General features: G+C 38.7%; 1 protein-coding gene across 8 annotated transcripts in view; it reads right to left on the reverse strand.

Moving 5' to 3' along the window:
• Positions 1 to 25,555, reverse strand: part of LOC122552683 (serine/threonine-protein kinase D3) — a 436,133-nt gene that overhangs the window by 219,330 nt on the left and 191,248 nt on the right. For 6 of the 8 annotated variants that reach the window (XM_087991221.1, XM_043695537.2, XM_043695539.2 and 3 more), the window contains one exon: positions 2,875 to 3,013. The exons of the other annotated variants lie outside the window; for them this stretch is intronic. In XM_087991221.1, the coding sequence (XP_087847347.1) occupies positions 2,875 to 3,013 (139 nt within the window). The remainder of the gene's footprint in view (positions 1 to 2,874; positions 3,014 to 25,555) is intronic. 8 annotated transcript variants of the gene reach the window in all.

The following is a 25,555-nucleotide window of genomic DNA, read 5'->3' on the forward strand; positions in this document are numbered from 1 at the left end:
TTCAAAAAATGGGACTGTGTATTGAACTTGGGTTGCAACATTTAAAAGATGTCAAAGAAATTTCAAACAAACTGGACTGTAATCTCCTGTGACTACAGAGATAATGAGGAGCTGACAACATCCTATGCAACAGAAAACTACCTCTTTTGGATTATGTCCCAAACTACAGGCATATTTGTTTTCCCTTTCAAGAATGCACAGGGAAAGAGATTAAAAAGCCAGATATTACACTGGAGTGGATTAGTGGGACTGAATGCCCTTGTATGTACCAGGTTGGGTTTGCATTAGCATGCAGTCATGGTCAAAGAATTTCCCCCTAGTTACCATTGAAGCAAGTGAAGACCCCCCTATAATGCTGCTAAAAAAGTTAAAAAAGAAACTGAACAAAAAGACTCTTTCATCCTGAATGCTGCACCTGACTTCACCTGATAAAGGAGCAGTGCTCTGAAAGCTTGTGATTTTAAATAAAATTCCTGGAAAATAACCTGGTGTTGTGTGATTTCTGACTTTGTCCATCCCAGTTCAACACTGGCACCTCCACATCCTGAAGCTGGAATTCAACAAAGGTGAAAAGCATCAGAATTACAGATATTGCACTATTATCCAAAATGGAGAGTCATGAAGTTGATTGTTCACCTACCAATGTTACCTTCATTGCAGCAGCCACAATGTTCGACAACCCAATCTTCATGATCAATTCAGAGACAGATCAATATATGTGAGCTTTTAAACTTTTATCTTTTGGACTCACCTCTTCTTTCTAGTCTATATGCATGTTATGTTGTGTTATTAACTCTTCTCATATTGAGTATTTAATAAACTCACACTTTGTTAATTCAAGGAAGTCTGGTCACATTGGCTCTTTTTAAAACACAGGGTTATTTGGGTTAGGGAGAAAGGAATATTACTAAATTAACCTTGTTGCAAACAGCTGAGGGTAGAGGTGATAGCGAGTTTTCACAAAATTTGTAGCTCAGGTTGATGTTCTGGATGTAGATTTGCTTGCGGAGCTGGAAGGTTTGGTTTCAGATGTTTCGTCACTATATTAGGTAACATCATTAGTGAGCTTCCGGATGAAACACTGGTGGTATGGCCCGCTCTTTATTAATGTGTTTAGATTTCCTTGGGATGGCGATGTCATTTCCTGTGGTGATGATCACCACAGGAAATGACATACCAACCCAAGGAAACCTAAACACAAACAAAAAGCTGGCCATACCACCAGTGCTTCATCCAGAGGCTCACTGATGTTACCTAGTATGGTGACAAAATGTCTGAAACCGAACCTTCCAGTTCAGCGAACAAATCTACATCCTGAGGGTAGGTGAATTTAACAAAAACGGAGCTGGTTCATCCCTCATCACCCAGACATCTAACAGGTTGGGATATTCCATCTGGAACAGCAATGCTTTATGGATCCTCACTTTTGGAGTATGCTCATAATAAGTTTGGCAAATTCAGGGATAAAAAGATTAGTTGAAGGAATTCAGGGATAAAAACAAGAATTCAAAATGACAGAGAAGTAAACAAAAGCTTTTACATTTAACTTACTTAAAACAATTTTCAGCAAAACTACAGGTGATTAACATGATTAATAACCATTTGCCCATAGAAAACTTGGATTAAATGCATACAAAATAGATCACTGCAGAGACATACACCATCGAGTTGAATGGGTGATCAGGAAATCTAAAAGTTTCCAAGTTATGCTCACATTTTGGAGAGTTACTGCATTTACCAAGTTGTGTTTGGGCAAATCATTCTCAACAATGACCTTGATTGCTGAAGATTTGTTGAAGGAAATCAGCCACTTGCATTTAATATTGTTACAATGAAAAGACTGTAAAGCTATTTTTTTCTCTCCAATAAAAGAATGGTTTCCCAAACAGTGTTCTGTCAACTCAACCTGACTTCATGGAGTCATACAGCATAGAAGAGGCTATTCAGCCCATCAAATTTTTAATATTCCAATCTCAAATACTGACCACATCAGTGAAGAGCCCATAACAGTGTTTTGCAATTTATTCTGCAGAGGGTCCAAAAACTAATTTATTCTGGAAATTATTTCTTAAATAGCCATTATTGCTAAAATCAGTCAAGTTAAAAGCAATCAAAATCAACCCAATCTAATAAACATTGGGGTTACAATTAAGAAATAAAAACTCTAAATGTGTGTTACGGACGAGACCAAACCCCTCAAAATATATTAGTAAATAGATCAGCTTTCAGCTGTACCAGAGAGAGAAATAAGAACTTCCACATCCAGTTTCAGTACTCCAGCAACTACAGAGAGCTAAATCCAGAAATCCCGGTTCTGGGGGAGTTTAACCTCATCCATTCAGGCTGCTTCTACTTTTAAAAACAACTGAATGCCTTAAAAGCTGTTTACTTTATTGGCTTTGAGCAGGTTGCTCAACACGCCTGTCTCAACCTTGCTCATTAAAAACAAAACAGGACAAAATACACCTCTTAAAACCACAGTATCAGCACACATGACATTAAAAAATAAAATCAATTTAGCTTACTTTATTTAAACTCTAAGCAAACTTGCATATCCTCAATTACTCCCAACATTATTAGATTATGTGTTGCTTATAGAACTAATATCCACTACAAAAAATAACTCTGTTCATTTAACCTGAAAAGGAAAATATAAATAACCGGAAACAATACCATTTAACAACAGGGAAAACATCATAATGTGTCTCCTTACAGTAAAGATTCTTTTAAGATGGAACACTCGTCTGAGCAAAGTAACAAAACACAAGGATAACGTCAAGTCTTGTATAAATCCTATGAGTAATTTAAAAGCAAACGGCAACTTTAAATCCAAAGTTCACCACTGCAGCAAAATAAGTTGGTGAGACTACCTACCAGAAAGAACAACCTCAATCAAGTCCCCTTCATGAATTTCTTCTGCTGATATCAGCCTCTGTAGGATGTTCTCAGAATTGAGGTCATGGCGAAAGAGCAAGATCTTGTCATACATTCCAAAAAAGCCACATTCTGGGAACTAAAATAAAAACAGATTAGATATTTACAGATGCCAAATTCTCCTAATCTGATAATCAATTTATCTTCAGTATGACTCAACAATACAGATTTTCTGCTTAAAAAAAATCGAGATGAAGAATGGCCTTGTTTTTATTGCTGTCACAAAAAACTGTTTCCTTTGAATTAAAAGGTATACATAACAATACGGTTAGATTTATATGCACATCAAAATATACCTGGAGTACATTGATATGTTAATAAAATCTGAAATTCTAGTATTTTGAGATATACATTGAGATTTTGGACACATTTTGCTGAAATGTTCTGGTTTGCCAAGTGGTGTAAAATTGCAATTGAATTCTTAGTTACCACATGTCAAACCATGCCCATTTTGCACTGACAATCCCAGAGAGGCAGAAGATAATTTTGCAGCAAAAATAATCATACTCGGGTTGACTTATGCCTCAAATCCTCATTTTTTACTACCAGGTAATTTCCTTTCAACTAGAAAAAAAATAACAAATATTTTTTCCTCTAGTTACATACTTCTACCAAGTGAAAAAAAAAATCGTCAAATGGCCTATAGTACAGTTCAAATTTGAGCATCCAGAGGACTGAAAGGGGCCACAAAAATGCACAACTTTGAAATATCTTTTTAGATGTTGAATGTTACATAACATTGCTACAAACAACAAGCATTTGTATAGCACAGTCACAACAGTTAAGTATTTCAACATATCTCAGAGGAGCAACCAACAATAATCAATGTGATAATTAAGAGATGTGACCAAAGTAAAAATTGGTTAGCAAACATCTGAAGTTAGAAAGCTTCAAATTAATTTACAGACAGTGTACTAACACCTGGGCCTGAAGACAGAAAGGGTCTTTCACTAATGTCAAAGTGGAAATATGAACCTGGTTAGAGTTGATGCGAATTTTGAACGAGGATGCATAATAATAGGAAACAGTCATATGAAATTTAGAAATGAGGGTGAAGATTTCAAATTCACCAACTTGGAGGTAGAATTTTGCGAGAGAAAAAAGATATAGAAGCAGAAGCAAGCAACTTAGCCCAAGTTGGCTGTGTCCTTCAATGAGATCATGGCTGATCAGACAATCCTCAAATCTACTTTTCCCCCTTAATCTTGGTTCCCTTATTGATTAAACATCTATCCATCTCAGCCCTGAAAACAGTTAATATCACAGCCTTGACAGCCACCTGTGGTAAAGTCGTCCATAGATTCACTACCCTCGTAGAATAAAAATCCTCCTCAATTCTGTCTTATTGAGCAATCCTTTACTCAGATCTGGTCCTTGTCTTTCCAATAAGGAGAAACAACCTCTCTCCAGATACACTGTCAAGCCCTCTCAGAGTCTTGTGTGGTTTAATAAGGTCATCTCTCATTCTTCTAAGTTCCAATGAGTACAGGCCTATCCTCGTCAATCTTTCCCCATTAGACAGGTCCTCGATATCCAGACGACAGCCTCACGAACCTTCTCAGGACTGTCTCCAATGTCAGTATATTTTTCCTTAGGCAAAGGGCCTAAAACTATTCACAGTATTCCAGTTTTGGTCTGACAAATGCCTTGTATCATTTTAGCAAAACCTCCGTACATTTACACTCCAACGTTCCAATGCACTTTCCTATCACCCACTGAACTTTACCACTAGCTTTTTGTGATTGATGAATGAGGATTTCCAAACCTTTGTGCTGTAACTTTCTGTAGTCTATTTATTCAGCTCCTCTGTTCTTTCTGTTAAAATACAGAAACACATTTACAATGAGATTCCATTTGCCAAAGTTTTATCCCCTCACTTAAGCTCTCTACATCATTCTGCACTCTCTTTGTGTCATCTTCATCACTTGCCTTCCCACCTAATTTTGTCTTCCGCAAATGCAGCTTCAGTACGTTCACTTCCCTCATCCAAGTCAATAATATATATTGCAAAATTATTGTGGTCCCAACACTGATCCCTGTGGCACGACACTTGTTACAAGTTGACATTCTGAAATGCCCCCAATTCGTTAGTTAGCTAATTTTATATATTACATATTACTTCCCTTAAGACTCTTAACATTTTCCCAATAACAGACATTAAGCTATCTGGCCTGTAGTTATCTATTTTCTTGACTCCTTCCTTTTTTGAGTAAAGGTAAAACAGGGGCAGTTTTCCAATCCTCTGGGACTTTTCCAAAGCCTAAGGATTCTTGGATGTTTACTACCAGGCCCTTCACTATCCCTGTAGTTGCTTCCTTAATATCCTTATATGCATCGCTTCAGGTCCAAGAACTATTCAGTCTTTAACACCATTGGCTTCTCTAACATCTCTTCTCTCATGGTAGTTACTTTATGTATTTATTGAAAGCAAGACTTAGAATATACCATGTCAACAAAAGCTCATATCATTTGAAGTTCAGGTGGCTGGAGGGGGAATGCTGTGTATATAGACCTAGGAAGTGAATTCAACAGAATTAGGGAGTTCAATAAAGAAAGCAAGGCAGAGAGTGACACTGAGAGAGGTGACAATAGCAAGTCTCAGTGTTATATAGAACAGTGGGCCTGAGGTAATGGTTCTCACTTCTCACTGGGCTTGCTGGCATATACATACATCAAGCTCAATATTGTCAGACATCATGCGTGAGTAAAAAACCCAAATAACACTGTTTTCTAATGTATTAGCTTAGATTGCTGTCTCTCTTGCACTTCAAATTTCAATAAAATTTCAACAAATAGCTGATTCGATATTGTCATAGTCTACCATCAACAAAATCAATAAATTACATTTATTTCATACGTAATTTTACTGAAGTGCCATATTTATTCAATATGTGTCAAACTATTGGAACAGATTAAAACCTGTGGATGCATTAAATTTGGCAACAAAACAGGAGGCTTCATTCTAGCACTGACAAGATACTATACGTGGCACAGTACAGAGTTGCTACTTCTTTAGTGCTAACATTTAAATTGTGTGTGGAATAAATTATAAAACCTTAACCTTTCGGGAATTGCTGAATCATATGCAAAAACACAAGCTCTAAAATGATTGCTTTCATTGAATCACAGAATCCGTACAGTGCAGATAGAAGCCATTCAGTCCATCGAGGCTGCACTGACCTTCAAAAAAGCATCTCACCGAGACACTCACTCACCTCCATTCTATTCCCATAACCTGGCATTTACCTTACCTAACCCACCTAGCCTGCACATCAATGGACAATACAGGACAACTTAGCATCACCAATTCACCTATGCTGTACATCTTTGGACGAAGGGAAGAAACTAGAGAACTCAGCAGAAATCCACGCAAATACAAGGAAATTGTGTAAATTCCACACGGTTACCAAAGGCTGGAATCCCTGTACTGTGAAACAGCAGTGATAACCACTGTGCCGAATCTAGAACATATTATAAATCAAGAACTTTTCAATGTACTCTAAGTTCATTCTCTCGTGATTTTTTTTGAGAGATATATAATTTGAATTGATTAAGCAGCCAGTTTTGAGAAGATTTGTAGATCAGGTTGAGGCTCTGGAGGTGGGTTTGCTTGCTGAGCTGGAAGGTTAGTTTTCAGACGTTTCTGCCATGGTGACATCATTTCCTATTCTCTTTCTCAGGGGGTGGTAAATGGGATCCAAGTCAATGTGTTTTGTGTCCAACTGGAACTCTATCAACAAACACATTCACTTGGATCCCTTTTACCAAACCCTGAGAAGGACGACAGGAAATGACATCACCATAGGAGATGATGCCACTGCAGGAAATTACATGACCAATCCAAGGAAACTCAAACATATGAATAGAAAGCGGGCTACATCACCAGTGCTTCATTCAGAGGCTTACTGAACATGTTACCTAATATGGTGACGAAACATCTGAAAACAAACCTTCCAGCTCAGCAAGCAAACCCACATCCTGATTAAGAAGCATTTGAAACATTTTTAATTTCAGAGGTTGCACTACACCATCTACCAAGTCCAAATGAAACCCAAATGCCATGTTAATGATGCATGCAAACTTACAAGCAAACCTTGTTGCAAGATTATAACACAAAGTAAAGCAGTGTTATTTGTTGGTTGGATAACCCATTATTATATACAAAAAAAAGGAGCCTTATTATAAATAACCGTTCATTTGATTTAATGCAAATCAAAGAGTTGAAGATTGTTACTACATTTTATTCAGAAAGGAGTGTAATACAAAATCAAAATTTTACAAAAATTCAGCCACAGGGTGCGAGCTTCATCTGCTGAGCCAACCTTTACTTTCCATCTGTAGCTGCCCTTGAGGTGGTGGTGGTGGTGGTGGTGAGCTGTCTTCTTGAATCATCGCAGTGCATTCAGTGTTGGGTACATTCACAATGCTGTTAAGAGAAGGAATTCCAGGATTTTGACCCAGTGACATTAAGGGAATGATGATGTATTTTCTAGTTTGGATGGTGAGTGTTTGGAGGGGAACTTGTAAATGGTGGTGTTCCCACATATCTGCTGTCTGTGATCCTCTAGATGATGTGTGTTTAGAAAGTGTTGTCTAATAAACCTTGGCAAATTTCTGTAGTGTATCTTGGTAAATGGCATACACTGGTGGGGGAGAAGGGAATGAATGCTTCTGGATGTGCTGCCAATCAAGCAGGCAGCTTTCATCTGGATGGCATCAAGCTTCTACAGCTTCACTCATGCACACAAGCACTGGATTATTCCATCACACCACTGACCTGTACCTTGAAGATGGTAGACAAGCACACAGAGGGGTCAGGAAGTGAGTTACTTCTCCTACCCCCCTGCTCTACTCACCACAGCATTTATAAGGTTAATCCAGTTCAGTTTCTTGTGAATGTTAACCCTCAAGTTGTTGACTGTGGGTGGATTCAATGATGGTAAGGCTATTGAATGACTGAGAGTCATAGAGATGTACAGCCTGGAAAGAGACCTTTTGGTTCAACACGAGCATGCCAATCAAATATCCTAAATTAATCTAGTCCCCATTTGCCAGCACTTGGCCCATATCCCTCGAAACTCTTCCTATTCATATACCTAATCCAGATGCCTTTTAAATGTTGTAATTGTACTAGCATCCACCATTTCCTCTGGCCACTCATTCTGTGCACGCACCACCCTCTGCATGAAAAAGTTACCACTGAGATCCCTTTCAAATCTTTCCCCTCTCACCCTAAATCTATATCCTCTAATTCTGGACTCCCCCACACTAGGGAAAAGACCTTGGCTATTTAGCTCACCTGCGCCCCTCATGATTTTATAAACTTCTATTCACTGAAGAAATAATAAACTTTTCCTTGGATTACAACAGTTGAAGAGTGCCTCAGCACAATGACCGATTCCTATCCAACACCAGCAATGTCAAGGTCATCCTCTCATTTCAAAATCATAAAGTGAAACATGAACTCCATCTATTAAATTATATTGGCACTGACTCCCACTCACCTCTCAAAACCAAAGCTCTAGTTTCTATGTGTTCAATCCCCAAGGTCAATCTTCATTGATTTCCTAAAGTAAAGTCTTGATTCACACTGACCTAACCCCCTTAAAAATTACTACAGTTTAGTGTCTTTCTGGTAACTCCTGATTCCACGTCCCAGATCTGCATACTTTATGCTTTTGTAATTTCCCTGGAAAATTTTGAGGATGAATGACAATGTGTAAAATGACAGCATGGATCATCTAAGGATGAAATTCACACAATAACTGGTCCAATTATTATACAACTAAATTTCAAATTTGACCAAAAGAAAACAAACATCCACTAGTTAAGAAATTGCAAAACATACAAAGCAGTCCAGTTTTTCCAGGATATGACCAGCATAAATACAAAGTCACTTCCTATTCTGCAGGAGTACTAGGACTTCCCTGCTTATCACTGCAAAATAGGATTAGACAAACAATTCTGACCTTGAGGGTCAAATGATCTGCAGTCGTTGCCATAGCAGTTTTCCAAACATTATCCTTTTTAAAAACAATTGATTATTTGCAATACAGTCTGCTACAGGAAGAGCACATCATACATCCCGACATATCAAAACAAAAGTGCTGTGTACATGGGACGTAACTACATACCTGCAAAACTGTTTGAGATTTCTTTAAAAAGTGACAGACTAGAAAGCATTTTTTTTTTGCGAAATGGGTGTGGTGGTTATCCGAGCTCACAAAGCAATCAAAACTGCAGATTGATGTACATTCTTACTTTAGAGAGGACATAAGTAGTTCAGAGAAGGTTCACTTGACTCATGCCTGGATAAGGGGCATATCGTACGAAGAATGATCAAATAACAGGTTACACCCATTAGGGTTTAGAGGAATGAAAGTCAATCTTACAAAAACATGTCATATTCGAAGAGAACTTCATAGGGTGGATTATAAAAGGATATTTTCCCTTGTTATGCAGCCTAAAACTAGGGTACACGTTTTAAAAATTGGGTTTCCATTTAAGACTGAAAATGTGTTGCTGGAAAAGTGCAGCAGGTCAGGCAGCATCCAAGGAACAGGAGAATCGACGTTTCGGGCACAAGCCCTTCTTTTAATGTTTGTTTAGTGTATGGATTCTTCTGTGGATGAAGAACAGTAGAGGTCCTTTGTCTACTGTTCTTCATCCACAGAAGAATCCACACACTAAACAAACATTAAAATCTACTGTTCTTCATCCACAGAAGAATCCATACACTAAACAAACATATGCCCGAAACGTCGATTCTCCTGTTCCTTGGATGCTGCCTGACCTGCTGCGCTTTTCCAGCAACACATTTTCAGCTCTGATCTCCAGCATCTGCAGTCCTCACTTTCTCCTTTCCATTTAAGACCACAGGGAAGAGTTTTTTTTTCCTCTAGAGTCATTAGCGTTTGAAATACTCTTCAATGGAGAGCCATGGAGACTGGGTTACTGAATATATTTAAGTTTTTTTATTATTCAACCTTTTTTTTCCCCTCATCAACCTGCTGAAATATTATTACACCCCTCTGGAGTAGGTGGTACTTGAACTTGAATCTCCTAGTCCTGGGGTAGGGACACTACTATTGTGCCACAAGAGGGCTGTTAGTTTTTCATCAACAAGGGAGTTGAGGGATATGGCGGGAGCAGGAATGTGGATTCGCGGTCAGCTATGAAATTATCAAATGGTAGAGCAGGACCTGGGAGCCAAATACCTTGGTCCTGGTCTTAAATTTTCTTGTGCTCACGTTACATTTTGTTACATTTTAAATGTGCAATAAGGTTACGACAATCAGAATTAGTTGCACAGCAGGAAACTGTAACCTATCACTCATGTATAAAATGAATGAACGTTTGAAGTGTTAGCAAATCTAAGGGATTAGGTATTTGGGAAAAGGCAGATCATGTCTAACTAATCCAATTAAATATTTGAGAAGATCACAACAAAAACCTGAATTTTTACGCAATAACTTTAACATAGTAAAATATCCAAGGTGCTTCACAAGAGTATAATCAAACAAAAATAGATCTAAAGACTGAGCTAAGGAAGGATGGGTGATTAATAGTGTGGTCAAAGTGGTTCGCTTTAATGAGTAATTTAAAGGACATTTAGGAACAGAATTCCGAAATGACTTAAGGCATCAACGTTAATGATGAGGAGAAGGAATTGAGAGTGTCTGAAAGGGTAGAGTCAGTGATATGTCATGTCCTTGGAAGACTGTAGACTGTAGACATGGAGGAGATTATACTTGAGCAGGTAGATAGATCAGTCATGGGTGGTGGAACAGGCTAAAGTGACTGAACTACCTAATCAAGTTCCTCCTGTTTGCTTAAGCTGAATAGATACAGTTTAAAAACATACTTGCTCAACTTTAATCGTGCTTCATGCCAAAAGACTCATCAATAAATTGCATTGGGCTCAGACATAATGGGTTGTCTTATGGGGAAAGGTTGGATATTTTCGCATTGCATCCACTTGAGTTTAGAAGAGTAGGTGGTGACTGGTCAAAACATACAAGATCCTAATAGATCTGGAATGGATGTGGAAAGGAGGTTTCCTTTTAAGGCAGAATCTACAACTGGGAATCACTGTTTAAAAATAAAGGGTAGTCCATTTAACAAAAAATTAGGTGATTTTTCTCCTCACTCAGTAGGTTGAGAATCTTTGGAAGCACCTATTGAACAGGTTTCAAGTAGACATGGATAAAATCTGGATAAGGAAGTGAAAGGTTATCGAGGTAGATGGGAATGTGGATTTGAGGTTACAATCAGATCAGCCATGATCATCTTAAAAGGCAGAGCAGACTGAAGAGATAAAAATGTCCTACTCCTGATCCTTACAGTCTATTCTGATATAGCATATGATAGTTCCGTTCCCATGCGATCCCACATTATAAAAAAATCGCATAATAGCAGCATCATTTAAACCAATGGGACAGGAATCATGCCAATACAGATAAGAAAAGTTTGCATTCTATAAATAATGCTCTAAAATCTTCAATCATGTTATAGCCAATTAGCGTTGAAGAAATGCTCATTGTAGCAGAAGCAACTATGTTTGTACATGACATGTTTGTGAAACCAACATTTTAATACACTATGGTACAACATACTGGAAATCCAACATATTCCATTACCATCTCATGTCAATTAGAAATTCAGTTCAGTTAGGCACAAAACTCTTACTTTTTATGGTATACATCTGTTTTTAAAATCTATTATTTAGGCCCTTACTTTGTAGGACTGTCACTAATATACTCAAGTAATTTGAATCCAAAACAGGTTCCATCTTAATCATTAATATAAAGAATCTACAATTCAGGAACAAATAAAAGTCCAAACAAACAAATTAGCCATCAATGGAGTCAGAAATGCTTCCAATGTATTTTTTGGTAAGGTCTTCTTTAGGGACCCAAGAAAACAACTTTCTATCCATTTGGGCAATCTTTTCTAAAGGAGGAGGAGTTTCGTGATCTAAAGGATTCAGTTTTTTTTTTCGATTCCTCATTTGTTTCCTTCAGCTCGACTCAACTCTGTATTGTGTGGACAAGCAAAAAAAAAAATCCTTTGGGCATCATTCAATATAGTTCTAAAACTGGACTCGAGGAGGTGTATAATCTATCTCCAATATTTATTTCCCTTTGGAGTAAAACATCTGGGACTCTGCCCTGCATATTATCAGGATAACACAAGATTATATAGATATGAGGTTAAGAGCTTGAAATACAAATCCTACTTCTCACTAGACAGCATAGTGCTTCCAGTAGCACCCTGTAGAAACATCAGGGAAGAATAAAACGCATGGCTTTAGCTTATAAGGTCCTGAAAGTACAATTTTCCGACTGCATATTTAATCAGATTATATTGTTTCATAAGTCCTTAAAATTATATAATCCATGCGCACTTTCAAAACTGTTTTGACGCAGAATTACACAGTTACTCAATGCCTCTCAATCATCATCCATTAGAGCCCCACTTTACATAGGTTAACACAGTGACTCAGCAAATACCTATTTTAGAAAAATTCAAAACCGCATCCAGTTCTGCAGCATATACCAGGTTTTACTGCTTTACTGGGGTGTCTTATGAAGTCTTTATCACAAGAAGCAAATGAACAGTATCCCATCAATAAAAGCAAAATACTGCAGATGCTATACATCTGAAACAGAAACAGAAAGTAACTCAGGAGGTCTGAAAGCAACTGAGGAGAAAGAAACAGAGTTAAAGCATCAAGTCCAATATGTCTCTTCTTTAGAACAGAAATTTTACTCCAACAGTGTCTGTCTTGAACTACCAACAATATTAAACAAAATTAAAAACCTCAGGTCCTGCTCTGAAATTAGTAGTGTACAAGAAACATAAAATGAACCATTCGCAATCACCAACCCAGCGACTTGTAACACAGCAAGTCCTCACTTTACATCGTCCTGTACAACTTAATCTGGGTCTAAATCATTTCTTTCTTAGGGTCTGTTTTTCCAATTTACGTTGCGATTTATGTTTTTACATCATCACTGCTCATTTCCATCGGCAAAGCAGCAGAACAATGCTGATATGAAGGAGTTGCCTGGGGACTCTTGCCCTGCTTGAGGCCTCATTCCATAGGCTAGAAGTATTCATGATTACTTTTTTGTACATTCAGGTAATAGAGATTGAGGAGTGGCTCCCTGGGAAGCAAGGGAGAAATATGTTTGGATCCCAACTTCAATTTATAAATCAATCCTTACGAAGAAGAATGATTTGCTAAATTTTGTTTCACTTAATGACCCTTTTAAAGAACACAATTGGGGCCTTAAGTTGGGAACTACTATAATGGAGAACACTGCACATCAAGAAATGAACTCTTAGAATGTGACTACGTTTGTTTAACAGATATTTCAAAATTTCCATTTTAAAAGCCTCAAGTGTTTGGAGAATGGAGAACTCTTGAAGTATGAACACAAGCTCTCAAAGTTCAATTTGTGCCAAAACTGTTTTATGAGAAACTTCAATACGAGGACAGATTGAAGAAGTTGAGAGTGTTCTCCTGAGACAAGAGAAGATTGTCAGAGGATTTACAAAATCATGAGCAGGCTGTTCAGAATAGAGAGAAAGAAGTTGGTCTCCTCGTAAAGAACAAGAACAAAAGAGCATATATTTAAAGTGATGTGCAAAAGAAGCAAAGATGATGCAAGTAATTAGAGTATGGAATAGTCTTGAAGTACTACATACTATTATAATGTATAAGATGAGGCAGCTAATATATGCATAACAAAATAGAACCACAGAAATGATACAGCACAGAACAGGGCCTTTTGGCCCATCTTGTCCATGCCAATCCAAAGATATCCAGATGCAGTTTCTAATTCTATCTTACTGTACACAGTCCATAGCCCTACAGTTTACAGCACTTGTACAGATTTAGGTACTTTTAAAAGAGATTAGGATCTCTGCCTTCACCACCAACTTAGGCAATGAATTCCAATCACCCACCACACTCTGCTTAAAAAACATTTTCCTCGCATCCAATCTAATCCTTCTGCCACTTAGCTTGATTTTTGATCCCTGGCTTTTGAACTTCCTGCTAAGGGAAACAGGTTCCTCCTGCCTACTCTATTTCTACCCTTCACAATTTTGTTTTCCTCAATCATGCTGCCCCACATCCTTCACTGTTCCAAAGAAAACAGCCCCAACTTCTCAAATCTCTCTTCATGGCTACAATTCTCCAACCCTATCAAACATTCTAGTAAATTTCCTCTGCACTTTCTCCAGAGCAATTACGGCCTTCCTGTAATGTGGTGATCTTATACAGTTTTATCCTTATGTCTCTACTTTTGTATTCTATACCTCTGCCAATAAAGGAGAGCATTCCACATCTTCTTCCCAAGCTTAACTAATTGTATTGCTACTGAGATCCAACAAATAACAATGTAATCATGACCAGATAATTTCTTTTCATGACATTGAAGGAAGGATAACTACTGGTTGTTACCAGGGATTAATCTTCTGATCTTTCTCTAGGTATGTCAGGAATAAAAGAATGACTAGGGTAGGAATAGGTCCAGTCAAGGATAGTAGTGGGAAGTTGCGTGTGGAGGCTGAAAAGATTGGGGAGACACTGAATGAATACATTTCGTCAGTATTCTCAGGAGCAGGACATTGTTGTTGATATGAATACTGAGTCACAATTAATTAGAATGGACGGTTTTGAGGTATGTAGGGAAGAGGTGTTGGAAATTCTGGAAAGGGTGAAAATAGATAAGTCCCCTGGGCCTGATGGCATTTATCCTAGGATTCTCTGGGAAGCAAGGGAGGAAATTGCAAAGCCATTGGCCTTGATTTTTATGTCCTCATTGTCTATAGGAATACTGCCAGAAGACTGGAGGATAGCAAATGTGGTTCCTTTGTTCAAGAAGGGGAGTAGGGATAACCTTAGTAACTATAGGCCAGTGAGTCTCACTTCTGTTGTGGGCAAAGTCTTAGAGACAATTGTAAGGGATAGGATTTATGAACATCTGGATAGGAATAATGTGATCAAGGATAGTCAGCATGGTTTTGTGAAGGGCAGGTCGTGCCTCACAAACCTTATTGAATTCTTTGAGAAGGTGACTAAGGAGGTGGACGAGGGTAAAGCGGTATATATGGATTTTAGTAAGGCATTTGATAAGGTTCCCCATTGTTGGCTACTGCAAAAAATACGGAGGTATGGCATTGAGGGCAAGTTGGAGGTTTGGATTAGGAATTGGCTGACTGGAAGAAGACAGAGGGTAGTAGCTGATGACAAAGGTTCATCTTGGAGTGCCGTCACTAGCGGTGTTCTGCAAGGATCTGTTTTGGGACCATTGCTGTTTGTCATTTTTATAAATGACCTGGAGGAGGGGCTGGAAGGTTGGGTGAGCAAGTTTGCGGATGATACGAAAGTCGGTGGAGTTGTTGACAGTGAGGAAGGATGTGTCAGGTTACAGCGGGATATAGATAAGCTGCAGAGCTGGGCAGAAAGGTGGCAAATGGAGTTCAATGTGGGTAAGTGTGAGGTGATTCACTTTGGTAAGAGTAACAAAAAGACGGGGTACTGGGCTAATGGTTGGATACTTGGTAGTGTGGATGAGCAGAGGGATCTTGGTGTCCATGTACACAGATCTCTGAAAGTTGCCACCCAAGTAAATAGTGCGGTGAAGAAGGCATATGGCGTACTGGCTTTTATTGGTAGAGGAATTGAGTTCCGGAGTCCTGAGGTCATGTTGCTGTTGTATAAGACTCTGGTGCGGCTGCATCTGGAGTATTGTGTGCAGTTTTGGTCGCCATACTATAGGAAGGATGTGGAGGCACTGGAACGGGTGCAGAGGTTTACTAGGATGTTGCCTGGTATGGTAGGAAGATCGTATGAGGAAAGGCTGAGACACTTGGGGCTGTTTTCATTGGAGAAAAGAAGGTTTAGGGGTGACTTGATAGAGGTGTACAAGATGATTACAGGTTTAGATAGGGTTGACCATGAGAACCTTTTTCCACGTATGGAGTCAGCTATTACGAAGTGGCATAGCTTTAAATTAAGGGGTGGTAGGTATAGAACAGATGTTAGGGGTAGATTCTTTACTCAGCGAGTCGCGAGTTCATGGAATGCCATGCCAGTAGCAGTGGTGGACTCTCCCTCTTTATGGGCATTTAAACGGGCATTGGATAGGCATATGGAGGATAGTGGGCTAGTGTAGGTTAGGTGGGCTTGGATCGGCGCAACATTGAGGGCCAAAGGGCCTGTACTGCATGTATTTTTCTATGTTCTATCCAAAGAATGCCATAGGATCTTTTGCATTTATGTGAAAGGAAGATAGGGTCTTAGTTTAACATCTCACCAAAAAGACATCAACCTCCTTCAACAGTGCCAGACCAGACTCCTGTGTCCAAGTCCTGACTTGGACTCAAACCCACAACAGCCTGACTCATTGGCAAGAGTGCTGTCAAATGAGTCAGAGCTGAAGCCTACTGAAGAGAAATACAATCTATCCTTTGAAAACGCAGATAGCATATAATGTGTTATCAATGAAGTTCCTGATTGCATAATTTAAGTTTCACGTGAACAATTTAAGATTAAAATAATTCAGCAAATGCTCAGAAACACACAGGTCTCGGATTCTCATTAACGTGCACTGGTTAGGTGCAACTCATCGATGAGTGAGTTGAACTGCTGAAGAAAAGCTGATGGCTCAGGGAGTAAATCCTGACAAAAAAAAACTGAGACTAAATATACTTTAAGCTGTATTATTCAAACTGCACTAAAGTACCACTTTTAAATATATCGAGGAAGGTTTTTAACAATTTTTGCAAAAATTATTACATTCCATTACACTACCTGGTTTCTTTGGTTCAGGGCAAATTTTGCATTTGTTAATGAACAAAGTTAATTTGAAGAAGAATTGGAGGAAGACGTTTCTCAAAACAAATGAAGATTCTGGGGTGCATCTTGAATGACTTTCATGCCTGGTTTTGGTTGCATGAACACAAATCTCACTATTTTCCATTTTAATCAATCTTTCAATAATCCAACTCCTGGTAGCATAATGATCAGAAAGAATGATATTAATGTGTTGATGAGTAAATTGATTGAAGAAATAAACAATGATAATCATAACAGTGCAATATAATCCGTGATTTATTTAGCTCCACCATTGAATGTGGGGAGAGTAATGTCTGTTAAGATTGTTTACAAATAAACAGACTTACTCAAAAATTAATGGATGGATTTCAATGAAACCTGATACACAGTTGGGCCAGAAGAACTAATTAGTTGTTGGCAAAGAATGTGGATCCAGATCCCAGAATGTTTTGCAAAGGATTCATTAACATTAGGAGTTTCAGCAATCAACTTTGTTTTGGAGTGGTTTGCATTTTCTCAGCTGCAAGTTGCCATAACTGTCAAAACATGAGCACAATTTGCACAGCAAGTAATTTGATATGAATTGATTTGAAAAGAAGCGGGAGCTTTTAATAAAGATTTACTTTTTTTCAGCTTAGTAATTACAGAGCATCAACCAGGTAAAAAGCCTCAAAGGGAGAACTGCACAATATTGAGGTAACACAGCATGGCAGAGGTTTTTCATTTTTCACTATTCTGACATGGGACGCTGTCATCATTGGCAAAATCAGCATTCAGCACCTATTCCTCATTGCTCTTGAGCTGTTTAGCTTGCTAAGCCATTTCAGAGGACTTAAGAGTCAACATTACTGTACATCTGGAGTCACATGTACACCAGATTATTTCAGAAATCAGCATCTGACCATGATTTCAATTAATCGCAATTCCATCGTTAATATTTACTAATTTTTCCACGTAAAACAAGTCACAAGCAATACTTTTTAAAATATCTGCAGTCATGGCTCAGACAAGCTTGTTTAGATTCCCTACAGTGTGGAAACAGGCCCTTTGGCTCAACAAGTCCACACCGACCCTCTGAAGAGTAACCCACGCAAACCCATTCCCCTCCATTTACCCCTGATTAATGCACCTAACACTATGGACAATTTAGCATGGCCAATTCACCCAACCTGCACATTTTTGGATTGTGGGAGGAAACCAGAGCACCTAGAGGAAACCCACGCAGACATAGGGAGAATGGGCAAACTCCACACAGTCGACCGAGGAAGGAATCAAACCTGGGACCTTGGTGTTGAGAGATAGCAGTGCTAACCACTGAGCCACTGTGCCGCCCCGGTTTAATTCCACCTCTCAACTCCCCACATGTGAAGTAGGAAGAGTTGCAATAAATGCTTGAAAAAGTTCAGCTGATTTAGTACACAGGAGCTCATAAACTTATAACCAGGATAGGAAATAGGCCACAAATACTGGAAATAAAAATACTGCACTGGTGTCTAATCTGACAGCCAACTGTTTGAGGGAAAGTAGCAAATTTCTGTTGTAAACATTACCCATTTCCCACAGATATTTCATTCTTTAGTCTTTGTATTCCTGATTATGTGAATAAAGGTTTTAGCCTTTTTTTTTGCAAGTCACTCATCATCAAAATGAATGATTGGAAACCAGGAGAAGGAACAAATTAAGAATTAAAACTGTTAACTTTGAAAAAGACATGAATAAAATAAAATACATGAACCAAGTAGATAGGAAGTCAATGAGAGCACGAGAGTTTAAAGAAAAGATGCTCTTAAAATAAATAGGACAGGATTGAAACACCAGTAAAATTTTTCCTGACAGGACTTACTGGGGGTAATTCAGGAGGCATAGCAGAAATCTCTCTCAAGCAAGAAGAGCATATTAAGGGAAGGATGACAGCCAGTGACCTGTGAAGTTCCACAAAGAATCAATGTTGACACTATTTATGTAGTACATTCATGATCTAGACAAAGGGATTGACAGCACAGACTAGGACAGTGGGTAAAGAAATGGCTGATGGAATATCTTATGGGAAAGTATGATGTTAGGCACTTTGATAGGAAGAACAGAGGTTTAGACTATTTTGTTAATGAGAAAAGATTTCAGAAATCTGAAACACGAAGATTCTTGAGAATCCTAGGTCATTATTTTCTTCAGGTTAACGTACAGGCTCATTTGGCAGTTAGGAAGATAAATGTAATGTTAGCATTCATTTTATGAAGGCGAGAATACTGGAGCAGAGATGTACTGCTGAGGCTGCACAAGGTCTGACAGCATTTGTAATATTGTCAGCAGGTTTTGGCCCTGTATCTAAAGATGGATGTGTGGGCATTGGAGGAGTGCGTAAGAGGTTCACAAGAAGCGGTTGAGGATCCTGGGTTTATATTCAATGAAGCTTAGAAGGGGAATCTCATTGAAACTTACAAAATACAAAGGCGCCTGTATACAGTGGACATGGAGAAGATGTTTTCACTAGTAGGAGAAACTAGGACCAAAGACAGACTTAGAATGAAGACACCACCCTCTGGAACTGAAATGAGGAGGAATTTCTTTAGCCAGAGGTGGTGAATCTGTGGAACTCATTGCCAAATACTGCTGTGCAGTCCAAGTCACTAAGTATTGTTAAGAGATACACTAGTTCTTAATTAGTAAGGGGACCAAGGGCTATGGGGAGAATGGGAAGAGAATGGGATTGAGAAACTGATCAGCCATGGCTGAATGGCAGAGCAGACTTGATGTGCTAATTCTGCTCCGACGTCTTATGGTCTTATGGACATTTCAGGATAGCTTTAGTTCAGGGACAATAGTGATTAATGTAATTGGAATATTCTTAGATCAGTCTATAAGTTAGTTCATTGAGCTTGAAGGTTTGTTTTCAGACGTTTCGTCACCATACTAGGTAACATCATCAGTAAATGCCTCCGGTGAAGCACAGGTGTTAATGTCCCACCTCTCTATTGAGCGGTTTTGGTTTCTTAAGGTCGGTGATGTCATTTCCGGTTCTTTTTTTACTTTTTCAAGGGAAGGTAGATAGGATCTAAATCTATGTATTTATGGATGGAGTTCTGGTTAGAATGTCATGCCTCTAGGAATTTCTCATGCATGTCTTTGTTTCACCTGTCCTAGGATGTTTGTGTTGTCAATAACTACATTGATTTAGATCCTATCTAAATAGAGAGGTGCAACATACCACCAGCGCTTCACCAGAGACTCTCACTGATGATGTTACGGAGTATGGTGGTGAAACATCAGAAAATAAACCTTTAAGCTCAATGAGCTAACTTACATACTTATCATCAACCTGAGCTACAAATCTTCTCAAAAATTGCTAATTCTTAGACTGACTACTTCGCCAATGATTTTAAATTTGTTTCTCAAAGTATCCTTCATCTTGAATTCAACAAAAGCAAGCATTGATCATCTAACTTAAAAAGAATTCCCTTTAATATTTATTTGCAAACAATTAACCTTGATTTTACAAGCAAAAAATGTTATTCCCCATCCCAAATTTTGCCATTTACCTGTGTTTCAACAATTCGACACAGACAAGGAGACTTAGTGCTTTTATTTTAGTATTTAAAGCCAATGGACAGCACCAGTAGAATAAATACAATACTATAAACATTGTCACCTATTAAATGTGTGTCAGCAATCTGTTTCTGACAGATCCCTGCATGTATCACAGAGGTCAGAGTGTAATTGAACACTTTGTCTTCCTAGGACACTGGACTGTTGATTGTATTCTCAGTAATCATGACTTATTGACCATTTGTGCTACAAATGTCACGTTCCATTCTAAAATATCAACTGAAGAGTTTATCATGAATTGTTGATGAGAAAACTGCTTCAAAATTAACAGGCTGTTAACAAAAAGTATAAAATCCATAAAATCTGTTTATATGTTTTACGTAGTCTCCTTTTGTATCACATGATTGAAATATGAAACTCTGGGCTGGATTTTGAAAAGAGGATTTTGCAAATAACTCAGGTTTAAGTAATCAATGGCATGCCATATACATGTAAAACCTTCAACCAAAATAAAACTCTTCATATTAGTACACTAATAAGTGAAAACTAAACAATTCTGGCACTCCACTAATTAAATAGCATCCACGGTCTGGATAAATTAAAATATGTCATTGTGTTACATTTTGCGAAATTTATTTTGTGCATTTTATTTTAGAATCTGTTACTTCAATGTAGCGACTCTTAAGGATTAGTCATGACTTTTCTTTCAAATTTACTGAAACATCACATCAACCCAGGGGTGCAATGCTCCTCGGAATACACATTCTAATATTATTCTAAACAATTATACTGAAATTTGACACTTTCCTTAATTTGTTTAAAAATAACTTGGCAAGTGTGCAATATCAATGAACATACATCTGATTTTACTCTATTGGAGCACATTACCACAGATGCTGGAATCTGTACTGAACACAACAAATGCTGGAGATCACAGCAGGTCAGGCAGCATCCAAGGAGAGACAGCAAGTTAATGTTGGTCCAAGATGACTCTTTATCACAGCATCATCCGATTTTACTCTACCTCATTTGACCAGACAATAACCAGAGGGCACAGACTTCAAGATTGGCAAAAAAGCCAGGGAGAACATGATGTAAAACACCTTCTATTACACAAATATTTAGTAATTGGAATTTATGGCTTTGTGGTGGGGATGAGTACAGGTTCAATGGCAGCCTTCAAGAATGAATGGAATAAAAACTTGCATGGCAAATATAGGCAATAAACAAGGAATTATCTGGATCTCCAGAAGTTGGCACAGATCTGATTGACTGAATGGTCAACTTCAATAGACACTATTCTGCATGCACAATACAATGAAACAAATGCAGAGTTATACTCCAATAATCTATTGCATTTATAATTGAAACTTACATTCTCTTACAAATGATGCTACTGGTTGGGAAGGTCTTACAGTTGGTTCCACCATAACGCATGATTCTCCAACACGAATTGGCTAAAACTCGATTGAAGAATTTACACCATTATTTGCAAAATGTGAACGCAATCCCAGTCCCATTAGTTTAAATGGTGCTGCTTTACACAATTTTCTTATAACATGGAATCATACAGCAACAGAGCGATTGTGTTATATCAGAACCAACTACATTGTGGTATGACATTATAAATGCCAACACAAATTTAGAACGATTAACATTAAAAATGTGCACTGATGAAATATATTAATAGCCAACAGTCACTTTACACCATTTATAGCAGTTGGACAACACAACATATCTCCTATTTATCTCAACTGTTCCTGAAGTTTCTCTCCCTCCAGTCTTTGCTATGCATTCTCTCTCTCTCTCTCTCTCTCTCTCTTTCTCTTTCACTATTCTTACCTGATTCCTTGTATGGCCTCCACTGTTTACTTCTCTTCTAGGTGTTTTTTTTTTCCATTCAGGTGAGGGATGGTACATAATTTAAAGCAAGGGAGCTAATAAAAGGCAGTTGGTGGACCTAGTCTCGCATTTTCTCATTGCTCTCATGCTAGATTTTCTTCTGAAGGCTTCAAGTATATAATTAGCTCATATTTTTCCTTTCACACATTCATATGAACAAACACAAAAGCCTGTTTTAAACAAGATGTACATAAAATCTGTTGGTTAAGCTTTCAACATTTTATAAAGGCTTTAACAGATAACAGATGGACAGATGGGAGCAAAACTGCATAAAGATCAAAAGAAAAAATTCTTAAGATAACAGACTGCAAGATACTGATGCATTCACTGAATTAGATGCACTGCATATGCTCATACTGTATATGCTAAACTCATCATTGTCAGAGACAAAAAGGTATTTAGGAAAAGACAAAGACTTCTTGGAAAATCTGTAATAAAGACTTTTATTTATTCATGGCAAGTCTGTAATAAAGATTTTTATTTATTCATGGCATGTGGGTATCATGAGCTACATCAGCATTTATTGCCCTGGAGAAGGTGGTGATAAGCTGCCTTCTTTTACCATTGCAGTTTTGAATGATTGATTTATTGCTGTCACATGTACTGAGATACAGTGAAAAGTGTTGTTTTGCATGCTATGCAGGAAGATCGTATCATACAAAATGTATCAGGGTAGCAAAACAGAGTGCTGAATACACTGCAACAGCAGCCACAGAGAAGAAGAAAAATAAGTCAAAATTAATACTTGAGGGGTCTGTTAAAAAGTCTGATAACTGCAGGGAAAAAGTTGTTTTTGAATCTATTTGTAAATGCATTTGAACTTTTACATCTCTGCCCTACTGGTGAAAGGGACTAGAACTCGAGTGGGAGTGTCCTTGATCATGTTGATTGCTTTCCAGAGACAGTGGGAAACGGAGATGAATTCAATGGATGCTTTGTATGCTGGATTGGACTATGTTCATGATTCTCTGTAGCTTCTGGTGGTCTTGGGAACAGCAGTTGCAATATCAGTGTCATGCATTCCGATAGGATGCTTCCTATAGTGCATCTATAAAATTAGTAAGAATCCTTGTGGAATTTTCTCAGTCTCCTGAAGACATAGAGATGCTGCTGTGCTTCCTGGACAATTGCCATGACACGGGAGGACCAGAACAGATTGTTGGTAATCACCACTCCCAGCAACTTAATGCTCTTGACTATCTCCACCATTGATGCAGTAAGGGATGTGCCCTCCACTCCACTTTCTGAAGTAATGGTCAGTTTCTGGGGTGCAAAGACATTTAAGTGCTGTTTGAGAGGGAGGATTTTGTCCCAGCAACCAGTGAAGGAACTGTGATACAGATCCAACAGGATAATATGCTACTTGGAGAATGTATAAGTGATGGTGATCCTATCCATCTGTTGCCTTTGTCCTTCTAGATGATAGAGGTCACAGGCTTGGAAGGTGCAGTCACAAGAGCCTTGGAGAGTTACTGCAGTGCATGTTGGAGATAACACACACGTTACCACTGTACGCCAATGGTGAAGGGAGTGAGAATCTTCAGAGTGGTGGATACAGTGCCAATCAGGAAGACTGCTTTGTCCTGAATACTGTAGTACTTTAATCAATCAGTCTTGTTGAAGCTGCACTCACCCAGGAAAGTGAAGAGTATTGCATCACATTTTTGGTTTGTGCCTTGGAGATAATGAACAGTCATTGGAAAATAGGAGGTGAATTACTTGCTGCCAAATTCTGAGCTCCCAAGTGCTCTTGCAGCCATAGTATTTATTCGGTTAGTCACGTTCAGTTTCTGGTCAATGGTTGTACCCAGAATGTTGACAGTAGGGATTCAGCGATGGTAATTCCACAAAACTTCAAGGGGCAAAGACACGATTCTCTTGTTAGGACAGTCATTGCCTGCCACATTGTGGCAGAACTGTTATATGCGATTTTTGAGAAGATTTGTAGCTCAGTTTGATGGTCAGACTGCAGGTTTGCTCACTGAGCTGTAAGATTTGTATTCAGATTTGTACGGAGTACAAATGCTACTAGGTAGCACAATCAGTGAGCCTCCACTGAAGCGCTGGTTTCTGTCCCACTTTCTATTTGAGTGTTTTGGTCAGTTAACGCAAGTGATATCACTTTCAATTCTTTTTCTCAGAGGTTGGTAAATGGAGTCCAAATCGATATGTTTATTGATGGAGTTCCGGTTTGAATGCCAGGTCTCTAGGAATTCCCATACATGTCTCTGTTTAGCCTGTCCTAGGATGGATGTGTTGTCCCAGTCGAAGTGGTGTCCTTCTTTGTCTGTGTGTAAGGATACTGGTGATAGCTGTTCAGGTCTTTTGGCGGCTAGTTGGTGTTCATGTATCCTGGTGGCTAGTTTCCTGCCCGTCTGTCCGATAAAGTGTTTGTTGCGGTCCTTGAAGGTATTTTGTATATGACATTCATTTTGCTGGTTATTGGTACAAGGTCCTTTAGGTTGACCAGTATCTGTTTCAGGTTTGTGGGCTACCTTGATGCCAAGGGGTTGTAGTAGTCTAGTAGTCATCTCGGAGATATCTTTGATGTATGATAGTGAGGCTGGAGTGTCTGGGCGCATTGTGTCTTCTTGTTCGGGTTTGTTGTTTAAGAATCGGTGGACTGTGTTCTTCGGGTACCCGTTGGGCTTGAGTACGCTGTTAGGTATTTTTCTTCTGCTGCTCGTGGCTCCTGGGTACTGCAGTGTGTTGTGGCCCGTTTAAATAATACCCTGATGCAGCTCCCTTTGTGGGTGTTATGATAGTTGTTCCTGTAGTTGAGTGTCTGGTCCGTGTGTTGCTTTCCTGTAGATGCTGGTCTGCAGTTCTCCATTGACTGTTCATTCCACTGTGATGAGAAAATGAGGTCTGCAGATGCTGGAGATCAGAGATGGAAATGTGTTGCTGGAGAAGCGCAGCAAGTCAGGCAGCATCTAGGGAACAGGAGAATCGACGTTTCGGGCATTAGCCCTTCTTCAGGAATGAGGAAAGTTTGTCCAGCAGGCTAAGATAAAAGATAGGGAGGAGGGACTTGGGGGAGGGGTGTCGGAAATGTGATAGGTGGAAAAAGGTCAAGGTGAGGGTGATAGGACAGATTGGGGTGGGGGCGGAGAGGTCGGGAAGAAGATTGCAGGTTAGGGAGGCGGTGCTGAATTTGATGGATTTGACAGACAGGCTGGGGGGAGGGGAAATGAGGAAACTGGTGAAATTCCACTGTGATGTCTAGGAAGGGGAGTAAGTTGTTGTTCTCTGCATCTTTGGTGAAATTTATACTAGTAAGGATGTTGTTGATGATACTGTAGGTTTCCTTTAATTTGTTCCATT

The sequence above is a fragment of the Chiloscyllium plagiosum genome, unplaced genomic scaffold (assembly GCF_037043375.1).
Source record: "Chiloscyllium plagiosum isolate Xiang-an unplaced genomic scaffold, Cpla_swu_hap1 HiC_scaffold_10, whole genome shotgun sequence".
NCBI lineage: Eukaryota > Metazoa > Chordata > Chondrichthyes > Orectolobiformes > Hemiscylliidae > Chiloscyllium > Chiloscyllium plagiosum.